Source organism: Cavia porcellus, unplaced genomic scaffold (assembly GCF_034190915.1).
Source record: "Cavia porcellus strain 051 isolate PalLab524CR breed Dunkin Hartley unplaced genomic scaffold, mCavPor4.1 scaffold_8, whole genome shotgun sequence".
Lineage (NCBI taxonomy): Eukaryota > Metazoa > Chordata > Mammalia > Rodentia > Caviidae > Cavia > Cavia porcellus.
This window is the reverse complement of record NW_026947491.1, coordinates 41,934,584-41,961,421: the sequence shown is the minus strand read 5'-3', so window position 1 is coordinate 41,961,421 and position 26,838 is coordinate 41,934,584. Positions and strand designations below refer to the sequence as shown.

General features: G+C 37.7%; 1 protein-coding gene across 5 annotated transcripts in view; it reads right to left on the bottom strand.

Moving 5' to 3' along the window:
• Nucleotides 1-22,357: 22,357 nt before the first annotated feature.
• The window catches only part of Larp4 (La ribonucleoprotein 4), a 58,073-nt gene continuing 53,592 nt past the window's right edge, over nucleotides 22,358-26,838 (bottom strand). For all 5 annotated transcript variants that reach the window (XM_063254735.1, XM_063254733.1, XM_063254734.1 and 2 more), the window contains one exon: nucleotides 22,358-26,631. In XM_063254735.1, coding sequence (XP_063110805.1) covers nucleotides 26,293-26,631 — 339 coding nt within the window. In that variant the 3' untranslated portion in view covers nucleotides 22,358-26,292. The remainder of the gene's footprint in view (nucleotides 26,632-26,838) is intronic.

The window sequence follows — 26,838 nt, the reverse complement described above, 5'->3', positions numbered from 1 at the left end:
CAGAAAATACGGTGTCACGATGCCAAAAAACCAGGGACCAGGCCAACAAGCAACTTCTCACCTCCAACAAAATGAAGAGGTAAGATCTTCCAACAAACTCAAAATCCAAAAGCCAGCTACACCTGTTCCTAGTTACTTTTCTCTTGTTATTGAGACAAAAAAAAATTTTTTTTTTGGTACCAGGGGTCAAACTCACAACTGAGTGCTTGCAAGGCAGGCACTTATGTTGCTGAGCTGAATCCCCAGCCCAAGACAAAAATACCTGATGCCCAAAGTTAGGGAAGGAAAGGTTTACTTCTTACCAGTTGGACAAGGTTTCAGTCCATACTCAGTTGACTCCAAAGCAAAATGACATGGCTGAAGGACAGTAATTCATGGCTACAAACAGCAAGTACAAACAACAAAAAAGAGAAAGACATGCCTTCTTCCTGCCATTAGACTGTATGCTGGCTCCACCCCTGGGTGGGTGTAGCACACCACCAATCCTAGTGCCAGACAATGAATCAACATGAATGCTAGATTCAGCCATGTCCCTGATTGCATGAGACTTGGGAGGCCATCTGACATAAACCTTAATAACCTGGAAGGTACCTCAGAGGAGAAATCATCATGTGAGGGTCCTAAATACTACCAATAAAGCAACCCACCATAGGCAACATACAAGCATTACCCTAGGGATAAGCTAAGAGAGAGAGAGAGAGAGAGAGAGAGAGAGAGAGAGAGAGAGAAAATAAAATGAGAACATACTTCATCAACATGCAACCCCAGACATCTGGTTAGCCAAAGGCAAATCCAGGGGACAATGAGATGGGACAATCCCAGAGACCCCCACCAGATCTCTCTGAAGTGATAACAACAAAGCAATTGAATGAGGTTTTGGAGAAAAGGAAATCAGAATTAATCTCTCAAATAACACAGAGATTAATAAAATACACACCATGCTTAGCAATATGAGAGTGGACATAGACAAAAAAACTAGATGAGCTTAAGAAAATTATGGAAAATCAGCATAGGGAACAAATGGACTCTATAAAGCAGATTCAAGCAGATATTCGGGAGAATAAAAACATCATTGAAAGTATTAGAAGCAGATTAGGCCAATGTGAGGACAGGATCTCAGATACTGAAGACAGGCTTGCAGTTAAACCAGGAAAACAAAGATTTCTCAAAACTAGCAAGGGACTATAAGAAATCAACCCAGCAGGTGCTAGATGACACAAAGAAGAATAATTTAAGATTAATTGGAGCCAATGAAAAAGCAGGAGACATCACAAATGACATTAAAAAACTGTTTGCAGAGGGCTAGGGATTTAGTTCAATGGCATAAGTGCCTGCCCCGCGAGTGCAAGGTGGTGAGTTCAATCCCCGGTACCAAAAAAATAATAAAAAAATTAATAAAAACTGTTTGCAGACATCATGACAGAAAACTTTCCTGGTAGAAAAAAGAATTTGACAGGCAGATAAACAAGACATATAGAACTCCAATTAGCAATGATCGAAAAGACCTACAGCTAGGCGTATCATAGTCAAAACTCCAGAAATTCAACACAAGAATAGAATCTTAGAGCTGGGGATTTAGTTCAGTAGTATAAGGGTCTGCCTGGCAATCTCAAGGCTGTGAATTCAATACCCAGCACCCCCCCCCAATAAAAAGAATAGAATCTCAAAAGCTGTTAGAGAAAAGAAACAAATCACCTATAAAAGGAAGCCCATCAGAAATGTAGCTGATTCTCACCACAAACTCTTAAGTCAAAGAGAGCTTGGAATGAAGTACTCCAATTTCTAAAGGAAAACAACTTTCAACCCAGATTGATGTACCCCACAAAACTATCTTTCAAAATTGATGGAGAAATAAAATACTTCCATGACAAAGAACATCTGAGGAAATTTATAACCAGCACTCCAGAAAAAGATAATAAGGACTACAGCTCCACAAACCCCAACAGAAGGTATCCACGAGGGAAGGCAAACAATTAGAAGAAAAAGGGAGGAAAAATCTGGGAGAAAGCCAACAACAGGAAAATAACATGACAAGGATAAGTCAATACATTTCAGTTATAACCATCAATGTAAATGGTCTTAATTCACCAATCAAAGACACAGACTTGCCAGAGAAATGGCTCAGTGGGAAAGCATCTGCCTAGCAAATGCAGGGTCATGAGTTCAATCCCCAGTAGAAGAGAAAGAGAGAGAGGAGAAAAAGAAAAGGAAAAGAAACAGACTGGCAGAATGGATCAAGAAGCAAGATCCAACAATATGCTGCATACAAGAAACACATTTAATTAAAAAATAAATTCATAGACTGAGAGTCAAAGGACGAAAAACAATACTCCATGTGACAGAAACCCAGAAAAAAGCAGGGACAGCTATTTTATTTACAGAAAAAGTGAATTTCAAGCCAAAACTGATTAAGAAAGATAAACAAGGTCACTACATCCTTGTAAAGGGAACAATCCAAGAGGAAGAGATAACAATCATAAATATATATGCAATAAATACTATGTATCCAATTATATAAAACAATTATTGGCTGGTCCGAGTGCAGTGGTGTTTACAACTAATTGACCACAATCAGTTACAGATTTCTTTGTTCCTTCTCCACTCCCACTGCTTCACTTGACTAGCCTTTAAAAAAAATTACTAACAGACATGAAAAATCAAATAATTGTATTGGAAGACCTCAGTACCCCACAGTCTCATAAAGACAGATCAACTAGACAAAAAATCAATAATGAAATAGTAGAACTAAAACTTTTTAACAAATGGACTTAGTAGATATCTATAGCGTGTTCTACCCCACATCAGCTTCTTCTCAGCTGCACATGGGGCACTGTTCAAAATAGACCAATACTAGCTCATAAAACATGCTTAAATAAATGCAAAGGAACTCAAATTATCTCATGCATACTATCAGACTACAGTGCAATGAAATCAGAAATCCATGTCAAAGTAAACCACAAGAACTTCGTAAACACGGATATTAAATTGCACCCTAGTGAACTACCACTCGGTCACAGATAAGATTAAAGAAGAAATTAGAGAGGTTTTTTTTGAAATTAGAAAGCTTTTACAGTTGAATGATAATGACAATACAACATACCAGAACTTGTGGGACATGAGGAAAGCAGTCTTAAGAGGAAAATTTATAAAAAATAAATAAAAATAAAAAATTTTAAAAAGAGGGAAATTTATAGCAATAAACACCAACATCAGGAAAACAGAGCAAACACATATAAACAACTTAATGTTGAAAGTCAAACATATAGAAAAGAAAGAGCAGGATAAGTCAAAACTTTTACAAGGGAGGAAATTACAAAAATCAGAGCAGAAATTAACACACTGGAGACAAAGAATCAATGAATCAGAGTTGCTCCTTTGAAAGACTAAATATAATTGGCAAACCCTTACTCAACCAAAAAAGAAGGAAAGAACAGACTCAAATCCATACAATTAGGAATTAAAAGGGTGAAATCACAACAGATCATACCAAAATCTAGAAAATCATCTATACCTATTTTGAAAACAATCTAATAAAATGAAAAAATGGACAAATTCCTATATACATATGAATTACCAAAGCTGCACCAGGAAGATATGAAAATCCTAAATAATCCAGTATCAATCAATAAAATCAATGATGTAATTAAAAACCTACTAACAACAAAAAGTCCAGTCTCTGATGAATTCACTTATGAATTCAACAAGAAATTTAGAGAAGACCTAACACCACTACCTCTGAAACTCTTTAATGAATTAGGAATACTCCTAAATTGATTCCTGGAAGCAAGCATTACCCTGATACCAAAACCAGAGAATGACCCAACTTAGAAAGAGAATTACAGGTCAATCTCCCTAATGAACATTGATGCAAAAATCCTCAATAAGATACTGGTCAACAGATTGCAGCTAATTGTCAAGAAGGTTGTATACCATAATCAAGTGGGATTCATTCCAGGGATGCAGGGATGCTTCAATATGCATAAATCCATAAATGGAATCCACCATATTAACAGAGCCATGATCATCACAATAGACGCAGAAAAAGTTTTGATAAAGTCCAGCACTCATTCATGATATAATTAAAAACCTACAGAAAATCGGAATAGATACTTTTTACCTCAATCTGATAAAAGCCATCTATGACAAACCAACAGTCAACTTCATCCTAAATGGACAAAAACTGAAAGCTTTCACTCTAAAATCAGGAACAAGACAAGAATGTCTCCACTCTTATGCAACATAGTCTTGGAAACTTTAGCTGAAGCAATTAGAAAAGAGAAAGAAATAAAAAGAATAAAGATAGGAAAGAACAAAGTTAAATTATCATTATTTGCAGATGACATGATACTCTACTTAGAAGACCCCAAAAACGCCACCAAAATTCAGTAATGTAGTTGGTTACAAAGGCAGTACTTGAGCTTGCCTGGCAAGCGCAAAGTCATGAGTTCAATCCCCAGTACCAAAAACAAGCAAACAAAAAAAAATCAGCACTCAAAAATCAATAGCTTTCTTGCACACAAATAACAAACTTTCTGAGGGAGTTCTTACAATAGCATCCAAAAATAAATAAATGAAATGCCTAGGAATCCATATAAAGAAGGACGCTTTACATTAAAACCACTGTTCTCAGGGCTGGGGATTTAGCTCAGCGGCATAAGTGCCTGCCTTGCAAGCAGGCAGTCGTGAGTTCGATCTCTGGTAGATCTCTGGTACCGATAAAAAGACAAAAGAAAAAAAAAAAAACAAGAAAAAAAAACCCCACTGTTCTCTGAAAAAGGAAATTGTAGAGATTAATAGACCATGGAAAGATATCCTTTATTCTTGGGTAGGAAGAACCAATATAGTAAAAATGTTCATACTTCCAAAACTCATACTTATTGCAATTCTGATCAATATTCCAATAGCATATCTCACAGGATGAGAGCAAACAACCCTAAAATTCATCTGGAACCAGAAGAGACCTAGAATAATGAAGGCAAATGTAGGCAACAAAGACAAGACAGAGGGAATCACAATCTCTGACTTGAAATTATACTATAATTATACTGAAATTATACTGTGATTAAAACAGCATAGTACTGGCAAAGAAACAGACCCAAAGATCAATGGAACAGATTAGAAGATGCAGAAACAACTGCAGACACACTAAGCCACCTTGTTTTTGACAAAAGTGCAAACACATTCACTGAAAGAAAGATAGCCTCTTTAACAAATAGTGCTGGAAAAACGGCTCTATACATGCTGAAGATTAAAACTTTCACCACGTATTTAGTTAAAATCAGAATGGATCAAAGATCCTAATATTAAGAGAGAAACATTAGCTGGTCCGATGGCAGTGGGTTATCAGAACTTATTAACATTAGTGTCACTAAAGTTGGTATACCACCCGCCACTGCTAAATTTGACTGGAAAAAAATAAAAGTTAAAATTAAAAAAAAGAGAAACATTAAAGCTGCTGGGAGATAGAATAGATAAAACTCTTGAAGACATTGGTGTAGGCAAAGACTTTATGTACAAAACCCTGATTGCACAGGAACTATGATAAAGAGTCAACAACTGGGGTCTCACCCTACTGATATTGAAAAGCTTTTGCATAGCAAGAGAAACCACCAACAGAGTGAAGGGACAACTCACAACATGGAAGAAAATGTTTACTAGCTGTACCTCAGACAAAGGAATACTACTGAGAACGTATAAAGAACTCATACACAAAAAATAAAAAAAACCCTCCCAGATTTAAAGACCCAATCCAAAATTGGGCATCTGAGATGAATACACACTTCTCAGATGAAGAAATACAAATTGTAAATAAATATGTGAAAAAATGTACAACATCACTGGTTATTTGAGAGATGCAAAATTAAACAACAGTGATCCCATCTCACCCCAGAAAGAATGGCCACTATCAAGAAATCAAGCAATAAGAAATGCTGGAGTGGGTGTGGGGGGAAAAAAACCCCTTCTCTATTGTTTGTGGGAATGCAGACCGGTGCAACTGTGGAACACAGTGTAGAGATTCTTCAGAAAACTAGAACTGGAGGTGTCACTGAACTAAGCTAGTCTCCTTCTGGGTATCGTTCCCAAATAATTAAAAACATCATACCACTCTGATATATGTGCATCTATGTTTATAGCAGCAGATTTTTTTTTGTGGTACCAGGAATGGAACTCAAACCTCACATGCTTCAGGCAGGTACTTGTGCTGCTGAGCTAAATCCTCAGCCCCACAGAAGCAGAATTTTTTTTTTTTTTGTCTTTTTCCTTTTTATCAGTACCAGGGATCGAACTCAGCCCCCTTTTGTCTATTTTTTCCCCTAACCCTTTTAAAATTTTCTCCCCTGAGGATAAAATCACCACACTGAGGTAATATTTATTCTACACAATTTTCTGGTTTGTTTTAGATTTTGTTATAAAACCACAAATCTAGTTCCTCCAGTTAAAGGTAGCAAATTAATAATTACCACAGTTTGTCATTTCCTAAGCTGTGTTTTATGCTATTGTTATTACTGATTATATTTCTTTAGCCAAGATGATGTAATTATTCTAGTCAGTACTTCTTCCTGGTGTGCCAGGCTGAGATTCCCTAGGGTCATAAAAATATAAAGTACAGGCCAGTGCCAAAGAACCAGGGGCTAGGCCAAATAGGCAGCAAGTTCTCACCCCCAATAAATTGAAGAGATAGGATCTTGCAACATACTCAAAACACAAAAGTCAGCTACCTGGAAAATACCTCTGAGAAGTGGTCATTTCTTAAGGGTTCTGATTATTAGCAATAAAGCTACTTGCAATTTACAAGCATCAACCCAGTAATTAAACTAAAGATCAGAGCACAAATTAATGCAATGGAAACTAAGAAAACAATACAAAGACTCAATGAATCAAAGAGTTTGTTCTTTGATGGAATTAGGAATGAAAAGGGTGAAACCACTGTGGATCATGTAGAAAAGCAGATCATCTGACCTACTTAGAATCTGTATTCTGTTTTTTTTTTTTTTTTTTTTTTTTTTGGTACCAGGGATCAAACTCATGACCGCGTTGCTTGCAAGGCAGGCGCTTATGTCGCTGAGCTAAATCCCCAGCCCCGAGAACCTGTATTCTAACAAGTTGGAAAACAGAAGAAATGGACATATTGCTAGATACATATAAATTACCAAAGCTGAATGAATCAAGAAGAGATAGAAATTGCTGGGGATTTAGCTCAGGGGCACAAGTACCTGCCTGGCAAGCACAAGGTTCTGAGTTTGATTCCCAGACACCCCCACCAAATAAAATAGAATCATAAAAATACTAGAAGCACATAAGACTTTAAAAAAAGAGATAAAATTGTGGCTGGGGATTTAGCTCAGCGGCATAAGCGCCTGCCTTCTTGCAAGCAGGCAGTCGTGAGTTCGATCCCTGGTACCGATAAAAAGGAAAAAGACAAAAAAAAAAAAAAAGTTAAAAAAAAAAAAGAGATAAAATTGTAAATAAGCCAGTATCAGTTGATGAAATTGAAGATGTAATTAAAAATCTACCTGGGCTGGTCTGGTACCGATAAAAACAAAACAAAAACAAAAAACAAACAAACAAAAAAAACTACCAACAAAGAAAAGCCCAGACCCTGATGGATTCATTGCTGAATTCTACAAGAAATTTAGAGAAAATCTAATATCATTACTTCTCAAACTTTTTAATGAAACTGAAAGGGAAGCAATACTCACAAATTCATTCCTGGTAGCAAGCGTTATCCCAATACCAGAACCAGAGAAGGATCTGACCAAAAAAGAACTACAGGCTATTGGGGACCCTGTGAAGAGTCCTAATCGTGTTAAGGATATGGTGAGAAAAACAAAAAACAGAGGCAAGTAACACGGGAATGTCTGGGAAGTCAATGTCTCCTGACGGGGCCTCCTTTCACACTCAACAGCCATTACTTATTAGCTGTATACAGTGATAGGTGGGGCTAGTTGAAAGATTCCAGTTCAGCTTCAGGGATATGGCTCAGCCACTCTGGCAAGGGCAAGGTCATGAGTTCAGCCCCTGTACCAGGTAAAAAAAAGTTGATTCCAATTCAGCAGAAAACTTGAGTTTTATGACTCTGTGGGCAAGAATAATCCTAGGATTACTCAAGAGGTTGTAGATGATCATATTGTCCTGGAGTATAACCCTGGGATGACATAAGAGGGCATGGATGATTTTATGCTAAGAAGAGTCAACAGGAAATCTCAGTTGGGTGACACCCATACATCCCAAACCTCCATTTTTATCCCATAGGGAAGTATGCAAAATTAGCCATTATGAACTCATGGTCCCCAACAGCAGGCCAGTTTCACCATGTTCTAAATTAAATTCAAAATGGACCAAATATTAAATATTAAAATAGAAACAGAAACACTAAATTTGCTGTTAGAAGAGGTAGCACTCTCAAAGACGTTGAGGTAGGCAGATGTCATGGTTTATGTCTGTGGCCCCCAGGCCTCATGCATTTGCGTTGTGCATTTGTGATTGGTTCATTATCTAGTGCTTAGATTGATGGTGTCAATGCTACACCCACGTAGGCGTGGAGCCATGATGTGATGTAATGGCAGGGAAGAAGGTATGTCTTGCTCTTTTGCCGGGTTCTGCCTTGCTGTTTACAGCTGCCATAAAGTGTGGCTTTGCCATGCTACCCTGCCTTGGAGCCAGCTGAGTATGGACTAAAACCTCCAAAAACTGTAGGAAATAAACCTTTCCTTTCCCAACTTTGTGCTTCAAGTATTTTGTCTCAGCAACCAGTAAAAAGTAACTAAGACAGAATTTGGTAAAGAGAGTGGGGTCCTTTGCTGTGACTATACCTGACCATGTTTTTCCAGAGGCTTTGGAATTGGCTTGTGGGCAAAGAGCAAAGAGCCCACCCAGCAGGACAATTTGCAATACTGTGAGTTTGGCCAGAAGGAAAATTCCAGGAAAGCTGTGAATTGTAAAGACAGAGTTGAGACTTTGATTGCTGAGGAGAAACAAAAGGATAAAAGAATTTGCTCAGAGGAAAAAGCTGCAGAGCACCATGCTCCAGAAAGGCAATGGAGGCCACATCAGGTTCCAAAATGGCAGCAACATAGAGAAGCTTTTCCTCACAATCCAGTAAACAGAGCCCTGCAATCCAGGCAACTGACCCCTACAGCCAAGAGAGAGAAAAGCCTGGCTACTGCTCCAGGTAGCAGCAAACCTTGGCGACCACCATATGGTCCTGATTTTACATACAAGAAAAATGCACAAATTCTGAGGGTAAGACGGCTTCCACCTTGATTGTAAGGGGCCTGGGAGGCCAAGCAGTGTGCCCCTGAGAGGGCAATTTGTAACGAAGTAGAGGTAAACCCAAAGGTGCAGTGGAGACCCCAGAAGTTTAGAAAAGCCAAAAACGTGGATAATCCAAGGAAAGTTACAAAAAGCAAGCAGAGAAGATTTTTTTAAAAATCTGCAGGAACTAAAATCCCTAAAAGTGCACCCAAGCCTTTTGGAGCTTGCAACCAGATTGCTTCAGATGCTGAGCATAAAACTCTAGGACTTAATGTTCGTCCTGCTGGAGGTTGGACTTGCTTTGTTTCCAATGTTTTATATTCCCCTGTTTGTAACTTTTGGAATGGTAATGTTTATCTTGTGCCTTTGCATTTCAGAAATGGTTAACTTTGTTTCATTTGTACAGGGGGTTACAGTTAAAAGTTTACCATAGATCTTGGAGGAGACTTGGGACTAAGACTTTTTAGCAATGCTAAAACTAAGGACTTTGGCAACTCTTGGAGATGGACTAAATTTTTTTATATAAAAGATGTACATGAGTCCTGGGGTGCAGGGGTGGAATGTCGTGGTTTATGTCAGTGGCCCCCAGGCCTCATGCATTTGCATTGTGCATTTGTGATTTGTTCATTGTCTAGTGCTTGGATTGATGGTGTCAGTGCTACACCCACATAGGGGTGGAGCAATGTGATGTAATGGCAGGAAGAAGGTGTGTCTCACACTTTTGCTGGTTTCTGCCTTGCTGTTTACAGCCGCCATAAAGTGTGGCTCTGCTATGCCACCCTCCCTTGGAGCCAGCTGAGTATAGACTAAAACCTCCAAAAACTGTAAGAAATAAATAAACCTTTCTTTTCCCAACTTTGTGCTTCAAGTATTTTGTCTCAGCAATGAGTAAAAAGTAACTTAGCAGGCTTTATGAATAAAACCCCAATTGCACAGGAACTATCACAAGCAATCAACAACTGGGATCTCATCTTTTTTTCTTTTTTTTTGTACCAGAGATTGAACTCGTGATCTTGCGCTTACCAGCCATGTGCTTATACCACTGATCTAAATCCCCAGTTGAGATCTCATCTTATAGGAAAAGATTTTCTACAGCAAGACAAACCACTAAGAGTGTAGAGACAACTCACAGTGTGGGGAAATTTTTTTCTCCAGCTGTTCCTCAAAGAACCACTATTAGAATATATAAAGAATTTGAAAATACCAGGAAATTTAAAGATCCAGTCCAAAGAAGGGCATCCTGATAAACAGATGCTTCTTAAATGAAAGAGCAAATAAATATATGAAAAAAAGTTCAATATCATTGGTTATTCAAGAAATGTTAATTAAAACAACACAACATATCACTCCAGAAGCAATGGCTATTATCAAGAAATCAACCAATAACAAATAACATCAGCATTTGTTGTGAGGAAAAAAGACCTGCGAGGAAAAGGGCTGTGAGAAAAAAGGACCCCTTCGCCACTGTTGGTGGGAGTGTAGATTGGTGCAACCACTGTCGAAGTCAATGTGGAGAGTCCTCAAAACAATAGGACTAGAGATCCCATTTGATCCAGCTATTCCTTTTTGGTATTTTCCTGAAAGAATGGAAAGCATCATAAGAGAGTAATATATGTACACCTATGTCTATAGTGGCAGAGTTTATAGTAGCTAAATTGTAGAAATAGCCCAGATGCCCATCAACTGATAAATGGATAAAGAATATATATATATATATATATATATATATATATATATATATATACTCAGCCATATAGAAAGATAAACTTGAGACATTTCTAGGTAAATGGGTGCACCTTGAGAACAGTTTTTTTTTTTTTTTTCTTTTTGAGATAGGGTCTTGCTCTATAGTCCAGATTGGCCCTGAACTCACTATGTATGCCAGGCTGTCCTCAAACTCCTGGCAATCCTCTTGCCTCAGCCTTCCAAGTACTGAGATTATAGACGTGTGTCACTATGTCTCACTGTTTGCCTCTTTTTTTAGAATACACTTTTAAGTAAATTAAATTGGACACACATGCAAATACTGCAGTTTCTGTAGTGTGAGAAACCAAAGTGTAATAAGAACCAAAATGTTTAATAGATATTGTGAAATAGGAAGAAAATGTTCTAATAGAAAGTGGAGCTAGGGAGGGAGGAGAGGGGAAGGAAGGAACAAAAGGAAAAAAAAAGAAATGGAAACTAAGCTTTTGTAAATAGAAGAGTTTGAAGGGAAGGGAGGGGAATGGGAAGAAATGAATGGAGATATATAATGTACAGATACAAATTCCCTGTAATGAATGTGATCACTGTGTATATCTAACATGTACCAATAAACTTAATTAGAAAACATCACTAACGTCTGTCTTCCAATATATTCTCTGGACTGTAAATTCTCTTAAAAGGGCTGCTCAGTTCCTTTTGTCTTTAGCAGGCCAAGGTGCACGAGGCCGCTGCCCTTTGTATGGAAGGCAGATAGGACACACTTGCATTTTCTTCTCCCCACTTCCACGAGGGTCTGGTTACTTTCCCCAGAAGGTAGATCTCATTAACAGGCAGATGTTTTGGAAAAGGGCTTTTACCTTCCCTGGAAGGAGGGAAATTCCAGGAGATTGTGAGAAATGGCCAGCACTGCAGGAAGCACTTATGTAAGTGAGACCCTGTGACAAAGTTCTCGCGAGTTTTCTCAGGAGCTTCTTTTTTTTTTTTTTATTTTTATTTTTTGTCTTTTTCGTTTTTATCGGTACCAGGGATCAAACTCACGACAGCCTGCTTGCAAGGCAGGCGCTTATGCCGCTGAGCTAAATCCCCAGCCCCTCAGGAGCTTCTGGGGCTTCGGCAGTGCATCACTTGCAGTTGTGGTTTCTCTGCCTCAGTCCTGGTTTCTGCAGAAATTTCTGCTGCAGCAAGATGTGAATTTCTGTACTTGTCTCTCCAACTTTGGGGATGTGCTTTTCCCCGTGATCTCAATTTTCTTATGTACCTAAGACTGGCTAACCTTTTGGTTGATTTAGTTTTTTAATTATTTGTATAAAATTGTGACTTTCAAGGTAAGCTGGACTGGAAACCATGAGTCCTCTTTATATTTTTAAAAATATCCAAATGTAGAAAAAAAAATCCAAACGTAGACACCTCTCTCACCACCTGGATTTAACAAATAGCTTTCACCATTTCTGATTCAAAAATTTTAAGACAGGGCCAAGGATTTAGCTCAGTGACATAAGCGCCTGCCTGGCAAGCACAAGATTGCAAGTTCGATCCCCACCAAAAACAAAAACAACCTTTACATAGAAGATCCTACACTGTATATACAGCCTCTCTTCTTCCTCAAAGATGAATTAAAAGGTTTTTTTTAAACTGGTGATTGAATTCAGGACCTTTACACTGAGTGCATGCCCAGCCCACTGTTAAACTTTAAGACAGGGTCTCAATCAAGATGCTTAACTGCCCAGGCTGGGCTGGAACTTGCAGTCTTACTGTCTCAGCCAACAGAGTAAGAATGCCAGGTCTACAGGCATGCACAACTATATTTGGCGAATGTAGCTACCATCCTGAGAGCTTGTGTGGAGGTGCTCACAGGGGTGCGTAGTTAACCCCTTGACCAAGGAAAGAATCCTCTTTGACCCAGTTCACAGGTTTGGGAATGACGCACATGGAGGGGTGATGGGCTAAGGGGACACTTGGAGATCAGTGGGGAGATGGATGTCGCAGCCAGATCACCCTCATGTCCGGTATGTGTCTTCTTGAGGTTATTTTTCCAAGTGCCTTGGTACATTTTTATTATTTTAGTAGATGGATCCATAAATAATCTGTAGTTAATTTGTTAATTTGCAGTACTAGGGATGGCAGTCAGAGCCCTATGAGTGCTAGACAACCTACCACTGAAATATATCCCATTCCACTCTGGCCACAACTTTCTATGTAGCAGAGATTACTGATGTGTACCACCAAATACCTCATTTGTGGTTACTGTGAAATTACAGTAGAAGGGTCAGGAGTGGTAGAGTGCTTGTTTAGCATGCACAAGGCCCTGAATTTAATCCCCAGCATCACATACACGCACATACCCCCTCAAATAGTACTTTTATATTCCAATCTAATTTGATTTTTAAACATTTTTAAAAAATAAAAGTACATTTTAGGTTGACAATACAACTGTTGTTAGACAAACTAATTTGGGACACTGCTTGCAGCATATCCAATTTCATACACACATTCGTCCTGTGCCTAAACTTCTTGTTGTGCTGCATCCGCTACTGAATCAAATGAAAACTCCTTTTCTTAGCATCATGACTTGACTACTCGTAACTTTTCAGATTTCGTTAATACCTTATTGAGACCTATGCTCTACCCATCCAAACTATTGTGCTCAGCTTTCCATTCTGCCTTGACTCACTTGTCTCAGCTGGCAGGGGCCATCTGTCACCAACATAAAGTGGTCAAGGCAGACTACACAGTGAACCTTCCTTCCCCTCCAGGAGGGCCGTTCTTACCTGTGTATTCCTAATTCTACAGCAGCATTCAGTTCTTCTCATGGCAATATTTTGGATCTTTTTTTTTTTTAAGTCAGTCAAATTTAGCAGTGGGGGGGGGGTATACCAACTTTAGTGACACTAATGTTAATAAGTTCTGATAACCCACTGCCATTGGACCAGCCAATATTTTGGATCTTAATGCCCGACTCTAGTGATGAAGCCTAGGGATCTGTATTTTAGCATTCTGTGCACCTACTGTAGTGCCTTGATTTGTCATAGACATTTGAAATAAAACTGCGCATAAATGGGGCCAGAGATTTAGCTCAACAGTGTGCCTGCCTGGTGAGTGCTGGATCAAGTTCTATCCCCAGTACCAAAAACAACAAAAACTCTAAAAGACAAGTGGTTGTAAATACACTATTAAGGTCATGGAAAATCAGCATGTGGGTATCTTCTCAAAGTTTGAATGATGGTGAAAAACAGTACGTAACACTTTAAGCAACTTTAAGTCTACATCTGGAGAGTTTCTAAGTATTTGCTATTACTTAATATTATGTATGAGGAAACAAACAGCTTGACTACACCCAAGATTTAGAGTTGGCTGTAACTGTGGTAAGCTTTATTCATTCAACAAAGTGGGGAAAGTTTTGATAAGACTTTCTGCAAACTTCAAACTGTATTAGTGGGTACATTACATGACTTCTTTTAAGAATTTACAGAAAAATGGCAAGTTGGTAAAGAAAATATTTGTAAAACAATAAAAAGGCAAGCTGGGCATGGTGGCACACACCTGTAATCTCAGCACTCAGGAGGCTGAGGCAGGAGGATTTCATGGTGGAGGCATCAGGGTTAGTTATACAATGAGACCTTGTCTCAAAAAACTAAATGAATGAATGAGTATAAATACACACACACACACACATATATATTCACACACACACATACATATATAATGATTTTAATGTTTCTATTCTTATCCAGTGCCTGGTAATACTGACGAAGTCAAATCACATTGTAAGTCTTGAATGAAATCAGATACTACCCAGATGGAAAAGAAAATGATTGAGATTAAGAATGCAACAATGAAATCAAGGTACAGCTGGCAAATATAAGCCAAATTTTTGCTGGGCATTGAGGTGCACACATGTAAGCCCAGCACTATGGGAAGCTGAGGCTGGAGGAACATAGTCTAGGCAACTTAGCAAGGTTCTGCATCAAAATGAAAAACATTAAACAAATCAGTAAATACAGAAAGGTCAGGCCAATTGGCACATGCCAGTAATTGCAACACTTGGGAGGCTGAGGCAAGATTTATCCCCTGGACTACCTAGCACAGCCAGCCTAAACTATATAAGACCTGTCTAAAAACCAAAACCAAAATCCCCATGAAAAAAACCAAAAACAAACCAAAAATCAAACAACTAAGCCTCAAAGGACTGGTTTTTACTCCCCTTCCAATCTTGTCAGAGTTAAGATTTTTTTTTTGTCTTTTTCATTTTTATCGGTACCAGGGATCGAACTCACGACTGCCTGCTTACAAAGCAGGCGCTCATTCTGCTGAGCTAAATCTCCAGCCCCCAGAGTTAAGATTTTAAAAATGAATCAAGATCACATAATAGACTTCTGGGAGAACATGGCAGACAAATAACAGCAGCCAAGGAGGCTCTCTTGAGATTACTAGTTTAGAATCCAGGAGCGGTGCCGTGTGAGGAGGCCTACGTGAGGGGAGATGTACCCTCCCTACCCAGGAACAAACTAAGCTGAGAAAAACCAACTGGAAATGCAATCCTGATGCTATAACAGGAACAGATAAAATCTCAGTGTGGAAGCTGAAGCCCATGCCATTGGAAGCCGCGATTTAAATTTCCTGCTGCCCCTACTGGGTTCCAATCCACACGGCAGGGAGAGAGATGCGCAAAAGCTCTGAGAGCAGGAATCAGCGAACTAAACGGCGTTGAGAGTGGGACTGGCAGAGAGTCCTGCATCGACCTGTGGTAAGAGAAATGGGGACCCTTTCATAGACTAGGAGGCTCCAACAGAGGACATTCTGGGAATGAGCAGACTAGCCGGAACAGGACCCTGCAGTGACTTTAGTCGCATATTCCCCTCTCAAGTGGGAGTGGTGGGGAGCGCTTGGCCTGGTGACACCACGGACTAAGATCCAGTAGGCTAGCCCAAATCAGGTCCCTGAGCCTGGCGGTGCACCCAGAAGTGAAGCATTCAGTAGGTTGACCTGGAGGGGCGGGCCCAGCAGAGGCTGCCCAGGTCTGTGTCTCCCTAGTACACTGCAGTGGGCGGGAACACCTGGCCGGGGGATTCAAACAAACTGTAACAGACAGAGAGAAAAAAAAAAAAAAAAAAAAACAAAAAAACTGGGCCTCCTACATACCCTTGTATGGAAGGAACAAAAAGTATGGGAAAAGGGAGCAACAAGAAAGGGTCCTCAGTCCCCAATCCTGAGAACACTGATCCAGGAAAGGTAAATGCAAAAGAGAATGAAGACAGAAAACATGCAATATCAGACACGGCACCAATAGACATAAAGCAATATCTCCAGAGCCTCATAGATGAGTTCAAAAGTGAAGTATTTAATGAAATAAAGCAAGAAATAAGTAGAATAGTTAGAGAAATGCTAAGCACTGCCCAAGAAAAAACAGATGGTGGAATGGAAGAACAGAAAAGAAGGGGAGAATTGTTTGATGGAGAAAATAGAGAAAACAGAATACGTAAAGCAGGTTCAAAGAGATTACCAGGAAACTAAAAACTCTATTGAAAGCTGGCATAACAGCTTGAAAGAAACTAAGGATAGATTATCTGAACTGGAGGACAGATTTGTAATGTGGGAGCATGAAATGAAAAACTTCTTAAAAATAACAGGAAAACAAACAGCAATAATACAAAGGCTAGAAGATGATAAGAGGATCTATAACTTAAGAATTAAGAACATAAAAGAAGAAGTAGGGACTCAAACAAATGAACTACAAAGGTATTCACAGAGTTAATCCAAAAGAATTTCCCTAATTTAGCAAAAGGTAAAGATACTCAGATGTATGAGGCATACAGGACCCCAGCCACCTACAACCCAAACAGAGCTACACCCAGGAATATAATACTCAAAATTCCAGAAATCCAATATAAGAACAGAATATTAAAAGCCATCAGAGACAAGAAACAGATCACTTACAAGGGAACACCCATCAGAATTACAGCAGACTTCTCGGCACAAACCATCAAATCATGAAGAGCGTGGGGGGAAATAATTCAAGCTTTGAAAGATAATAACCTGCAGCCAAGATTGATATATCCTGCACAACTGTCCCTAGAAATTGATGGAAAAACAAGGTGCTTCCAGGATACAGAGGAACTAGGGGAATTTGCAACCACCAATTCAACTCTACAGAGATTACTGCAGGATATTCTAAAAATGAAAAATACCAAGATTCCAGAAATAGTGGCAGAGTGGCCACAATGAATGGAGCAGAAAGCGAAATGAAGAGGACAAACTGACAACTAATGACAGAAAAAGAGGTCAACAGAAATGAGGCGAGAAGGCTGGATGGTAGGAACAGCCATTTTGGAGAAAACAAGACATCATAATAGGTAATGCTGATTTAATATTCTCTTGTTTTGAAGTCCCATCAAGCTTTTGTTCTTCTGTTTCCATTGGTTTTAACATGTTGTATCTTATTGGATTTTATTATATGTGATAATATAAACAAAAACTTTTATAGACAAGATTATACAGAAACCATTGTTCATTTTCTGTTAGTTGATTCTAAATACCCTGTAATACTGTCATTCTCTTGAACGGTTTTACATTGTCTTGATATGTTTGATGCTACAGTATACGAAGTTATACCCAAAGATTTTAAGGGAAGAGACACTATGGTAACTACTATTATGTCGAGATTATCTTGTGGTGAAACACTATTTTGCTTAAATGGCTATGTTTTGACCTGCGCTGTTTTGTTGTTATGCCCTCTTTTTTTTCTTTTATCTCAATCTCATTATCTACTTTTTCATTTTTATCCTTTGAATTAAGGGAAAAATAAATAAAAAATAGCAGGATATATTATAGTAACCCATTTGATTTCCTATTAACTTGATTTGAAACTCTGTATTGCTCTCACCATCTTGTTTTGACTGAGTTTCCTCTATTCTGTTATGCTTGATAGTACCAAGTTTGAAATAGGCAACAACTATGAAGACAGTAAGATTCATTGTGATGCCCATTCTGGTTGACTATTATCTTCTTTTGAAGTCCTCTAATGTCTCCAATGTTTTGGTTTTATTGGTCTTATCCTTTACTGTTTTGTTCAATTTTATTATAACTGATGATATAGGCAATTCTTTTTAAGATAACAAGAGGTATTATGGTAACCATTGTTGATCACCTTGTATTTTGTTTTTACATTATGTATTATGTCCATCATTTTGATTTGACTGACTCTGTCCTGGTATGTCACATTTGGTTTTACTTTCTTCAAAAAAAAAAAAAAAAAGAAAAAAGAAAAAGAAAAAAAAAGAAAAAAAAAAGTAATAAGAACTGTGGGAGTAATAAAACCCAAAATGTGTAATTGTCATTGTACAAAAGAAAGGAAAAGAAAGTTCTCTAAAAGATATAACTGCATATATATTTAAGTGTATAAGATAGATAACCATATTACTGAGTTTTGTTGTATCATTGAACAAAAGTTTGCAGTCTCACTGTTTGAAAGTCCCCTCTATATGCTTTAATTTTGTAACTTGAACAACTATTTCTAAGATGACAATATGTAATTAACTAGTGATTTCCTGTTTTTTTGAAATTCTGTATAACTTGTACCCTTTTTGTTTTCTTTTTTCTCAAATAAAATTTTTAAAAAATCACATAATAAAAATGGAAAAAAAATGAATCAAGCAGGAGTTGGGTACAATATTGCAAGCCTGTAATCCTAGTAATGAGGAAGAGTAAGGCAGCAGGATCACAACTCTCATGAGGCATCTTCATGAGCAATCATCTCAAAACACCAGTATCAGGGATGGATTTAGCTCTGTGGAATGCCCTTGGATCAATCTCCAGTACCAGAGGAGGCAGAGAATCTTGTAGAAATAATCATTTCAAAATTTCAATCAAAATCTCTTCGTGCAAAAAAAATTTTTTTTGTTTTCATGACAGTCTTGCTATGCAGTTTAGGCTGGCCTTGGGCTCATTTCGTAGCCCAGGTTGGTCTTGAACTTGTTAACAGTCCTCCTGCCTCAGCCTCCTGAATGCTGGAATTATAGCAGTGCATCACTATGCCCAGCTCCAAAATGGTTCTTTGTAATGAATATGATTATGGTAAATAGTCCAAATAGTCATCTACTCTGTAGGCCATGAATTAATTCAGCCAGCCTTTATGCCTCCCTTTCCTCCTGTAACAACATCTCTGGGTGATGTGTCTGCTGTTTTCCAAGTAGGTCTTCAATTCCTGGGGCCCAAAGACTCTTCCTACCTTAGCCTGTTGAGTAGCTAGGACAAGGACACAGTACCATGCTCAAATGCCTTGCTCTCCATCTAATTCACCAAGGTATTGATTGTGCTCATTACTCAAATCTTCCACTTTGTCTCAGCCATATCATTGTTGAGCATAATCTAACAGGACTCTCAGATGTTCACCATGATGAACACTTCTCCCAGGAGCCTGGCTTTTACTTCTTTGGCCTTGTCTTGTAAGGTAACATGTTCTATCCTGTAGGTGCAGGGACTTTCCCGACCTAATTAACTGACTTTCTTTTTCCTTTTTCCCTTGAGCAGGGTCTATGCAGTTCAGGCAGGCCTTGAACTTGTGGTGATTCTCCTGCCTCAGCCTCTGGAGTGTTGGGATTATAGGCATGTGCCACCTCACTTAGCAAAGAAAGATGTTTAACATTCAAAATGCTAAGTGCATTCAGGTGTGGTGCTACATACCTGTAACCCAACCACTCAGAAGGCTGAGGCAGGAGAATCTCAAGTGCAAAACCAGCCTTGACTTCACAAGTTCAAGGCCTGGCTGAAATACATAGTGAGACTGGAAAAACCAAAAATGTGTGTTGGGCTGTGGGATTTAGCTAACAGAAAGTTTGTCTAGCATATGCCAGGCTGGTTTTTTTTCGTCTTTTTCCTTTTTGTCAGTACCAGGGATCGAACTCATGACTGCCTGCTTGCAAGGTAGGCACTTATGCTGCTCAGCTAAATCCCCAGCCCCGTCCCAGGCTGTTTTCATCACCAGTCAGCACCAAACAAAATAGTGTGTAAAGATACGTAACAATGTGCATTATGCAAAGGTAGAGGGCCACAGTCCTACTATATAACTCACTAAATTTAACAAAATAGGTACACAATGAACACAGGAAAGCACATCTCAGTTAGGTATGGTGGCATACCTCTGTAATCCCAGCACTCTGTGAAGTTGAAGTAGAAAGATGCTGAGTTTAAGGATAGCCTGTACTATGTAGCAAGACCCTATCTCAAAAATGTAAAATAAAAGGATTACAGATGTAGCTCCTTGCAAAGACCTTGAACTCAATCCCCAGTACTGGGAGGAAGAAAAAAATTAAATAACTTGCTCCTTACAAGATCAGAAGAAACTGGAAGTCCTTCCTTGGCCAACAGTATAGAAAATGAACAATCCATTTCTTTGCACTTGCATAAAAACTAAAGACCCTCTTGGGCTGAGCATGGTGGTACATTTTTGCAATCCCAGCATTTAAGAGGCTGAGGGAGGATGCTGCCCAGGTCAAGGTCAGCCTGGGCTATGCAGTGTGACCCTATCTTAAAAAAAAGGTTATTTTGGTAGTTTTAAAATTTAAGATACCTCACAATTCTTTGATAATTTACTGTTAAACTTCTCTTTTTGTCATTTTGAGACAAGGTCTCACTACGCAGTTCAGGCTGGCCTTCTACTTAACTTCGTAGCTCACGCTAGTCTCAAACTTGCTATGATCCTGCTGCCTCAGCCTCCCAAGTAATGGGACTATAGGAGGCGCCACCACACTAGGCTTTGTTGAACTTTTCATAATGATCTCCAGATACAGAACTGAAACTTGGAGCCATGACAGTTAGATTAGTGCTAACAAGGGTGCAGTTAAATACCAGACATCTGAGATGAATCTCTTGTTGAGTTCATTTTGTTGGTACTGAGGATCAAGCTCACAACCTCACACCTAACCCTAACCCCACCCCTGAGCCCACTGGTTTTAAATACAATGGAGCCTAGGTAGATCCGATTACCAATTTGGCTGTTAATTCACAAACATATGTAATTATACTAGTTACTGATATGACAAATTTAAATTAAGTAACTTTTCTTGGCCAAATAAACAATGACACAAAGGTTTCTATAGGTTTCTTGCCATTTAAGCCCCTTTTAAGGCTGGTATTAGTGACCTTCATTGAAACAAGCACCTATTAGCAAAGTGACAGGTTAAAGACTACTACTGAATGACCCGTCATTGAAATAAATGCTCACATTAAATGTTGTGTATAATCATATCACAACTCAGAATACTAAATACTTGTTTTTGCTTTTTTTTTTTTAAAAGAACACTAAATGTAGTGGGGTGGGGAGTAGACATACAGGTCATTGAACCCAGTATCTTGTACCCTCTAGGCAAGCACTATCTCTAAGCTGCACAGTCACCTCAGAGAACACTGAATAGCCCTAAGAATTACACTTTAATTTGCAATCTGGCCACATTTAAAAGACACAGATTTTTACCATGAAAAACTTTTGACAATCAAAATAAATTGGTATACTATCCATGAAACACTGTATCTTCCTATTTTTTAAAGTTTGTTTCTTTTTTGAGACAAGGTCTTGCCATGTAATTTCCAGTAGTCCATACTCACTACATTGCCAACACTGGGCTCAAACTTGCAGCAATCCTCTTGCCTCAGCTTTTCCAGTGCTGCACCACCACATCTACCCAGCAATGCAGTGTATCAAAGTTGAGATGTCACATTAATTTACAGCTATTAAGGCCATGATGTAGTACATGCCTGGAATCAGCGCTTGGGAGGCTGAGGCAGGAGGATTACTGTGAATCGCTGAGGCCAGCCTGGGCTACACAAAGGGAATTCAAGGCCAGCCTAAACAGCATAGCAAGACTGTCTCAACAATCAATCAATACAGCTGCTAAAAAGGAAGAAAAAAAAAAAAAAAAAGGACTAAAATTCTCTTTAAGCTGTGCAGTTTGAACTTATTCATTAAGGTGCTCTAAAACTTTGGGCTTAATTTAACTCAGGGTCAAGCACTTGCCTCACAGGTGCAAGACCTTGGGTTTGATCCCCAGTACTGTTCCTCCCACCCCAAAGCTCTAAAACCCCTTTAGCTAAGTATTAATATTCAAATACTCAAGTCAGGCCATAATCTGCCCTTATGGAGACAAAAATCTTTAATTTGCGTATTAACCTGATTTGTTTTCCCTCCAACAACGGTAAGAAAACCTCAGAATCATAAAGCTGATTCTTGTATTTCTCTGTTCTTATTCCACAAATATCTCCCCCCCAAAACAAAACAACAATAAAAAACCCCATCTGAAACCAAAATGATGATAGAACTAAAGAGTCAGTAATATATGAAATTACTGAAAAGTAAATATGAGTAGTCATTAGATGTACAACATCTTGGAGAAAAGGAAACCAGTCCTGCTTTTTAATAATTTTATTTTTTTCTAATTTTGTTAATTTCCCATAGCACCTTGGCAATGTTGGAAACATACAAATACAAGGATGTACCCATTTTAACATCTTATGCATGAGCATATGTCATACCATTGGCAGGGTGGGGAACAGTTTTGAAACAGAAACAAACCTAAGCAATGGATAAAATAGAAATCAAATAACTGATTCTGATCCACCACACCCCAACATTTGAGAGGTGTCACTTGAGACACTTGATTCAGATTAAAAAAAAAAAAAAACAACCAAAACTGATGGTGATATTTTTTCCATATACTAATGAATGTCCTATCGCAAAACTGAAAATAAAATATGCTGCTAGTAATTGTCTAAGTTGTACTTTTAGGAACTATCTAAATTAAAGATTCATAAAAATTTCACCTGAAGTTATCAGGTGAATTTCCAAGGAGAATTTATTCTCAACTTAAAAAACTCACTTCTTTAAAATGTCATTTAGCTAATAAAATGGAAATGTGTCTTCTTGAAAGCTCAGACCAGCTATATTAGCATATACCAAAAAGTTAAATTAATGGCCATCAAATTGCTAAGGATATATAAAAATTAGAAAATCTCCCATCATGTATTATATTTAAGAATTTATAAAAAATCCCTCAGAAGGAATACACTACTCTCATTCGAGTTTTATGTTTTCTATTAAAAACAACCTGGTACTTTAAAAAATATGATTGATGTATATTGCCAACACGAATATCAGAGACAACCCCAGTGTTGTAGTTTCAAGGTAAAACCAGTGGACATATAAGCCAAGAGACTAATTATTAAGGCCATAACTAACGATAGTAAAATGTTCAGTAATTTTTAAATACTATTTTCTGTTTTAACAGTATTATTCTTGTTCTCCTTTACACTAGTGAAGATGCCAACATTCTATCACTAAGCCTTTTTAAAGCAAATCTTGTTATTTTAAAAGAAAAAGGAATGTCAAACATATCCAAACTAGCCTTATTTACCAAAAATAAATTAGGATTCTGCATGTCATTTGATCACCTGCAAATTAAGCATAAATGATGACAAACCCATTTCACTGAAAGATCTTATCTTCCTTCAAAATCCAGTTGAAAAAGAATTTAAATGGCTATATTTGGCAAAACTAAGATTATTAGATTACAGACAGATTCTAGATATTGTGAAAACCTTAAAGAAGTGGGGACAGGTTTTACAATGCCTTCTTCTATGTATCTTCTCTTTGAAGTGCAAGGTGATGAGACAATGTGACTTTTCATGCAGTAATAACTATGGCAGGTCACCGTACCATATAATCAGTATCATTTCTATCTACTTTTAGGCTTCAAGAGCCCAAGAAAATGTTGAGTAGTAAGTGTGAAGAGAAAAATCTGACATTTAAATTCCACCATCTAAAGAATCAATAAATAGTTGAACTAAAATGAACACTAACCCTGTGACAGTAATGCTGGAAAAGTCAGTAATTTCACGTAACTCACAGGCATCTTTTGGATACAAACCTTAAATCTGCTATAATAAAATAAACACTAAATGCAGATTGTAAATATATATATTTTACACACACACACACACACACACACACACACACTCTCTTCCCTATATATCATCCCATCATATGGGAACTAAAACATATAATGAGGCAAGTTATATTAAAAATACTAAAATTTTGAACAAACTAAAAACTGGTCATGTCTTTAAATTTCTACTTTCAGTAATGTCTAGAGAAAAAGTATATATTTACTTCCTTCACAAAGAAACTCCTTTCTTGTGTTTTAGTTATAATCTTTAGGACCAGGGGTATATATAGTTCACTGGTAGAGCCCTTGGCTAGCTAGCATGTGGTAAGGCTCTGGGTCTGTTTGATCCCGAGCACCACAAACAAAACAAAACACAAAACAGAATCTTTAGAAATTTAGAACTTGGTGGGCTAACAATAAATCACACAAGCATACAAGAAAGTTGAGCCTAACCTGTGATACACTGCAGAAAAAAAAATTTCATTTCAAATGCAATAATTAAGTTTATAATCTTTACGAGTGATTTTTACAAAAAGTTTATTCTCTTATATCCAATGCATTCACAGGGTGTTAACATTTTAAATGCTTATCATTTCCACCAACTGCAGTATTATCTAAGTAAACCAAAATTGCTTTTATCATAGATGTAGCCAATTATTATTGTTTTTTAAAGGCCTACACTCCAAAAATTTAGCACAGGTAGTTTTATTGTTTCATCTAGTAGACGATTTTTAAAAATAGTGTGTAGAAATGAAGATTTTTCAAACTATGTAAATATATTACGCCATGTTATCAATCCACTAAACCATAAGCAATTGCCAAGCTGAATAAGTTATAAATAACAATTCTGGCTTGAACAGAAATGTGCAGTGTTTTCAAAGCTTTTAACAGTTACCCACTAATAGAAATCTCCAAAGCTGAAACTAGAATTGGAAGATGAATTTCACAGTAATGTAATTTTAACCTCCTTTTACATTCGTTTTAATATATTACTAAGATGTTTATATTCTATGTCACAATGGTGCTTTCCAGTGTTCACAATTTACAGTTTCAATTTGTACATATGTAAGTCACTAACATAAGGGACAGTTCTTACTATTACAAACTATCCCTAAAAGAAAAAATATAACCACACCCTACACAGAACTCTGAACATGGTATGACTTAAAATAGATATAACATGATTTTTAATATTTTAGTCATTTTCTAAATACCAGCATGTAAACTTGCCTAGTTGATATGACAGCTACAATTTCATTCACTGAAAAATTATGCATTAATTTTCTTCAATCATCTTATCTCACAACTTTTTGCTTTTTCAGATTCGGTGAATTACAAACTTTTTTTTTTTGACAAGGAACTGAAGGCAATAAACTGTAAACAGAAAAAAGTTCTCTAATCCTTTAAAAATTTTCTCTTCAATTATTTCTAAGTATGACAACAGAAGGATAAAATACTTCATTCAATTCTGAAATTTACAACAGCTATGATTTGATTAGACTGGTCAAAGCAGTCAGAAATGTATAATCCAAAGGTGATTGGTGATTTTGCTTCTGGGAATGGGCAATCAATTTCTAATCAAGGAATAGAATGACAAATGAAATAAAATTTTTTCCATTTTAAGAGGGGGGACGTGAATTTAAATTTATTCTGAGTAACTTTAGTCTTTCCTTGAGTATCAAACTGATTGGTAGTCACATCTCCAAGTATAATCAGTGCTTTAACAGCCTGTTGAATGAAATATTAGTAAAGTCAGAAGGACAAATGAAATTTCAAACTAAAACCTACTCAAGTATTACATTCAGTTTTCAAATCATTTACTCTCACAACAGATTTGGCTGAAATCACTCTCCCACGCGCTCCAACCCACAACGGACACCGCAGTCACCCATCTGCTTGGTGACACAAGGCCATGTAGTTGGAAATGGCATTCTCGAAGCCAAACTTTAAATAGATTAAAAAAAGTAATTTCTAATTTTTACAGAAATGCTTCTTCAAAAAATATTTTCTCTCGTTCCCTCACCTCCTATACTGAAGGATGTATGGTTCTCCCCCAAGTTAAATCTGAACCCTCAAAATTGATTCCAGGCAGAAAATCTCTGCAAATTAAAATCCAAAACAAAAATAGAAAAATTATATTTTTATGTGTATATATATATATATATTTATATATGTATATTTATACTGATTAGAATCCTCCAGCATTTAAAAATCACTTTAGAGATGAATTTTGGGACCCTATTGCTCATAACTCCAAAATTCATACTGATTTAAGGATACATTTTTCATATCCTTCCTGGCTACTCCCTCCCCCTTCCAAAGCAGTTCAAACAGCCTTGGCTCAAGTTTAATGGGAAGAGAGAAAGTTTTTGAGTAGTTTTTTTGTTTGTTTGTTTTGTTTTTACTTTGGTGATCTGGGTGGCACGTATTGTTCTTTGCCGTTACGTCGAGTCACTCCCTGAGGTAGAGCCCTATGGCTGAACTGGCGTCTCTGTTCCCTGATTTTCCCAGCAGCTCCCCTGGGAATGGTACTGCCTCGGAAGCCAGAATAATCCTTACTAGCCCTTGCTTCTGGCTTTTCCTGTGGTTTCTCAATGGACTTCTCAGGAGCTCCATTCTCTTGGTTCTTGGTGGGAGATACTGTGTTGGATCGAAGTTCCTGTAGTGGCTGCACAAGAACTGGAGATGGCTCTTTAGGGGGTTTCTGGCATACTTCAGCATAACTTAACTTTCGGGGTTCCTGAAGGGATAAGAAAAACGTTTAGTGACAAAAGTTTCATAAATGCCTAATAAAGTAGACCAGATTAAATCTCAGGCTAGTAAATAGCTGAGGCAGGAAGATAGCATGTTTGAGTCCAGCCTGGCTATCAGCATCTGAGATGATATCTCACTAAAAATTTTAAAAGGGGTGTGTGTATGTGTGTGATTTTGGGAAGGTAGCAAATAC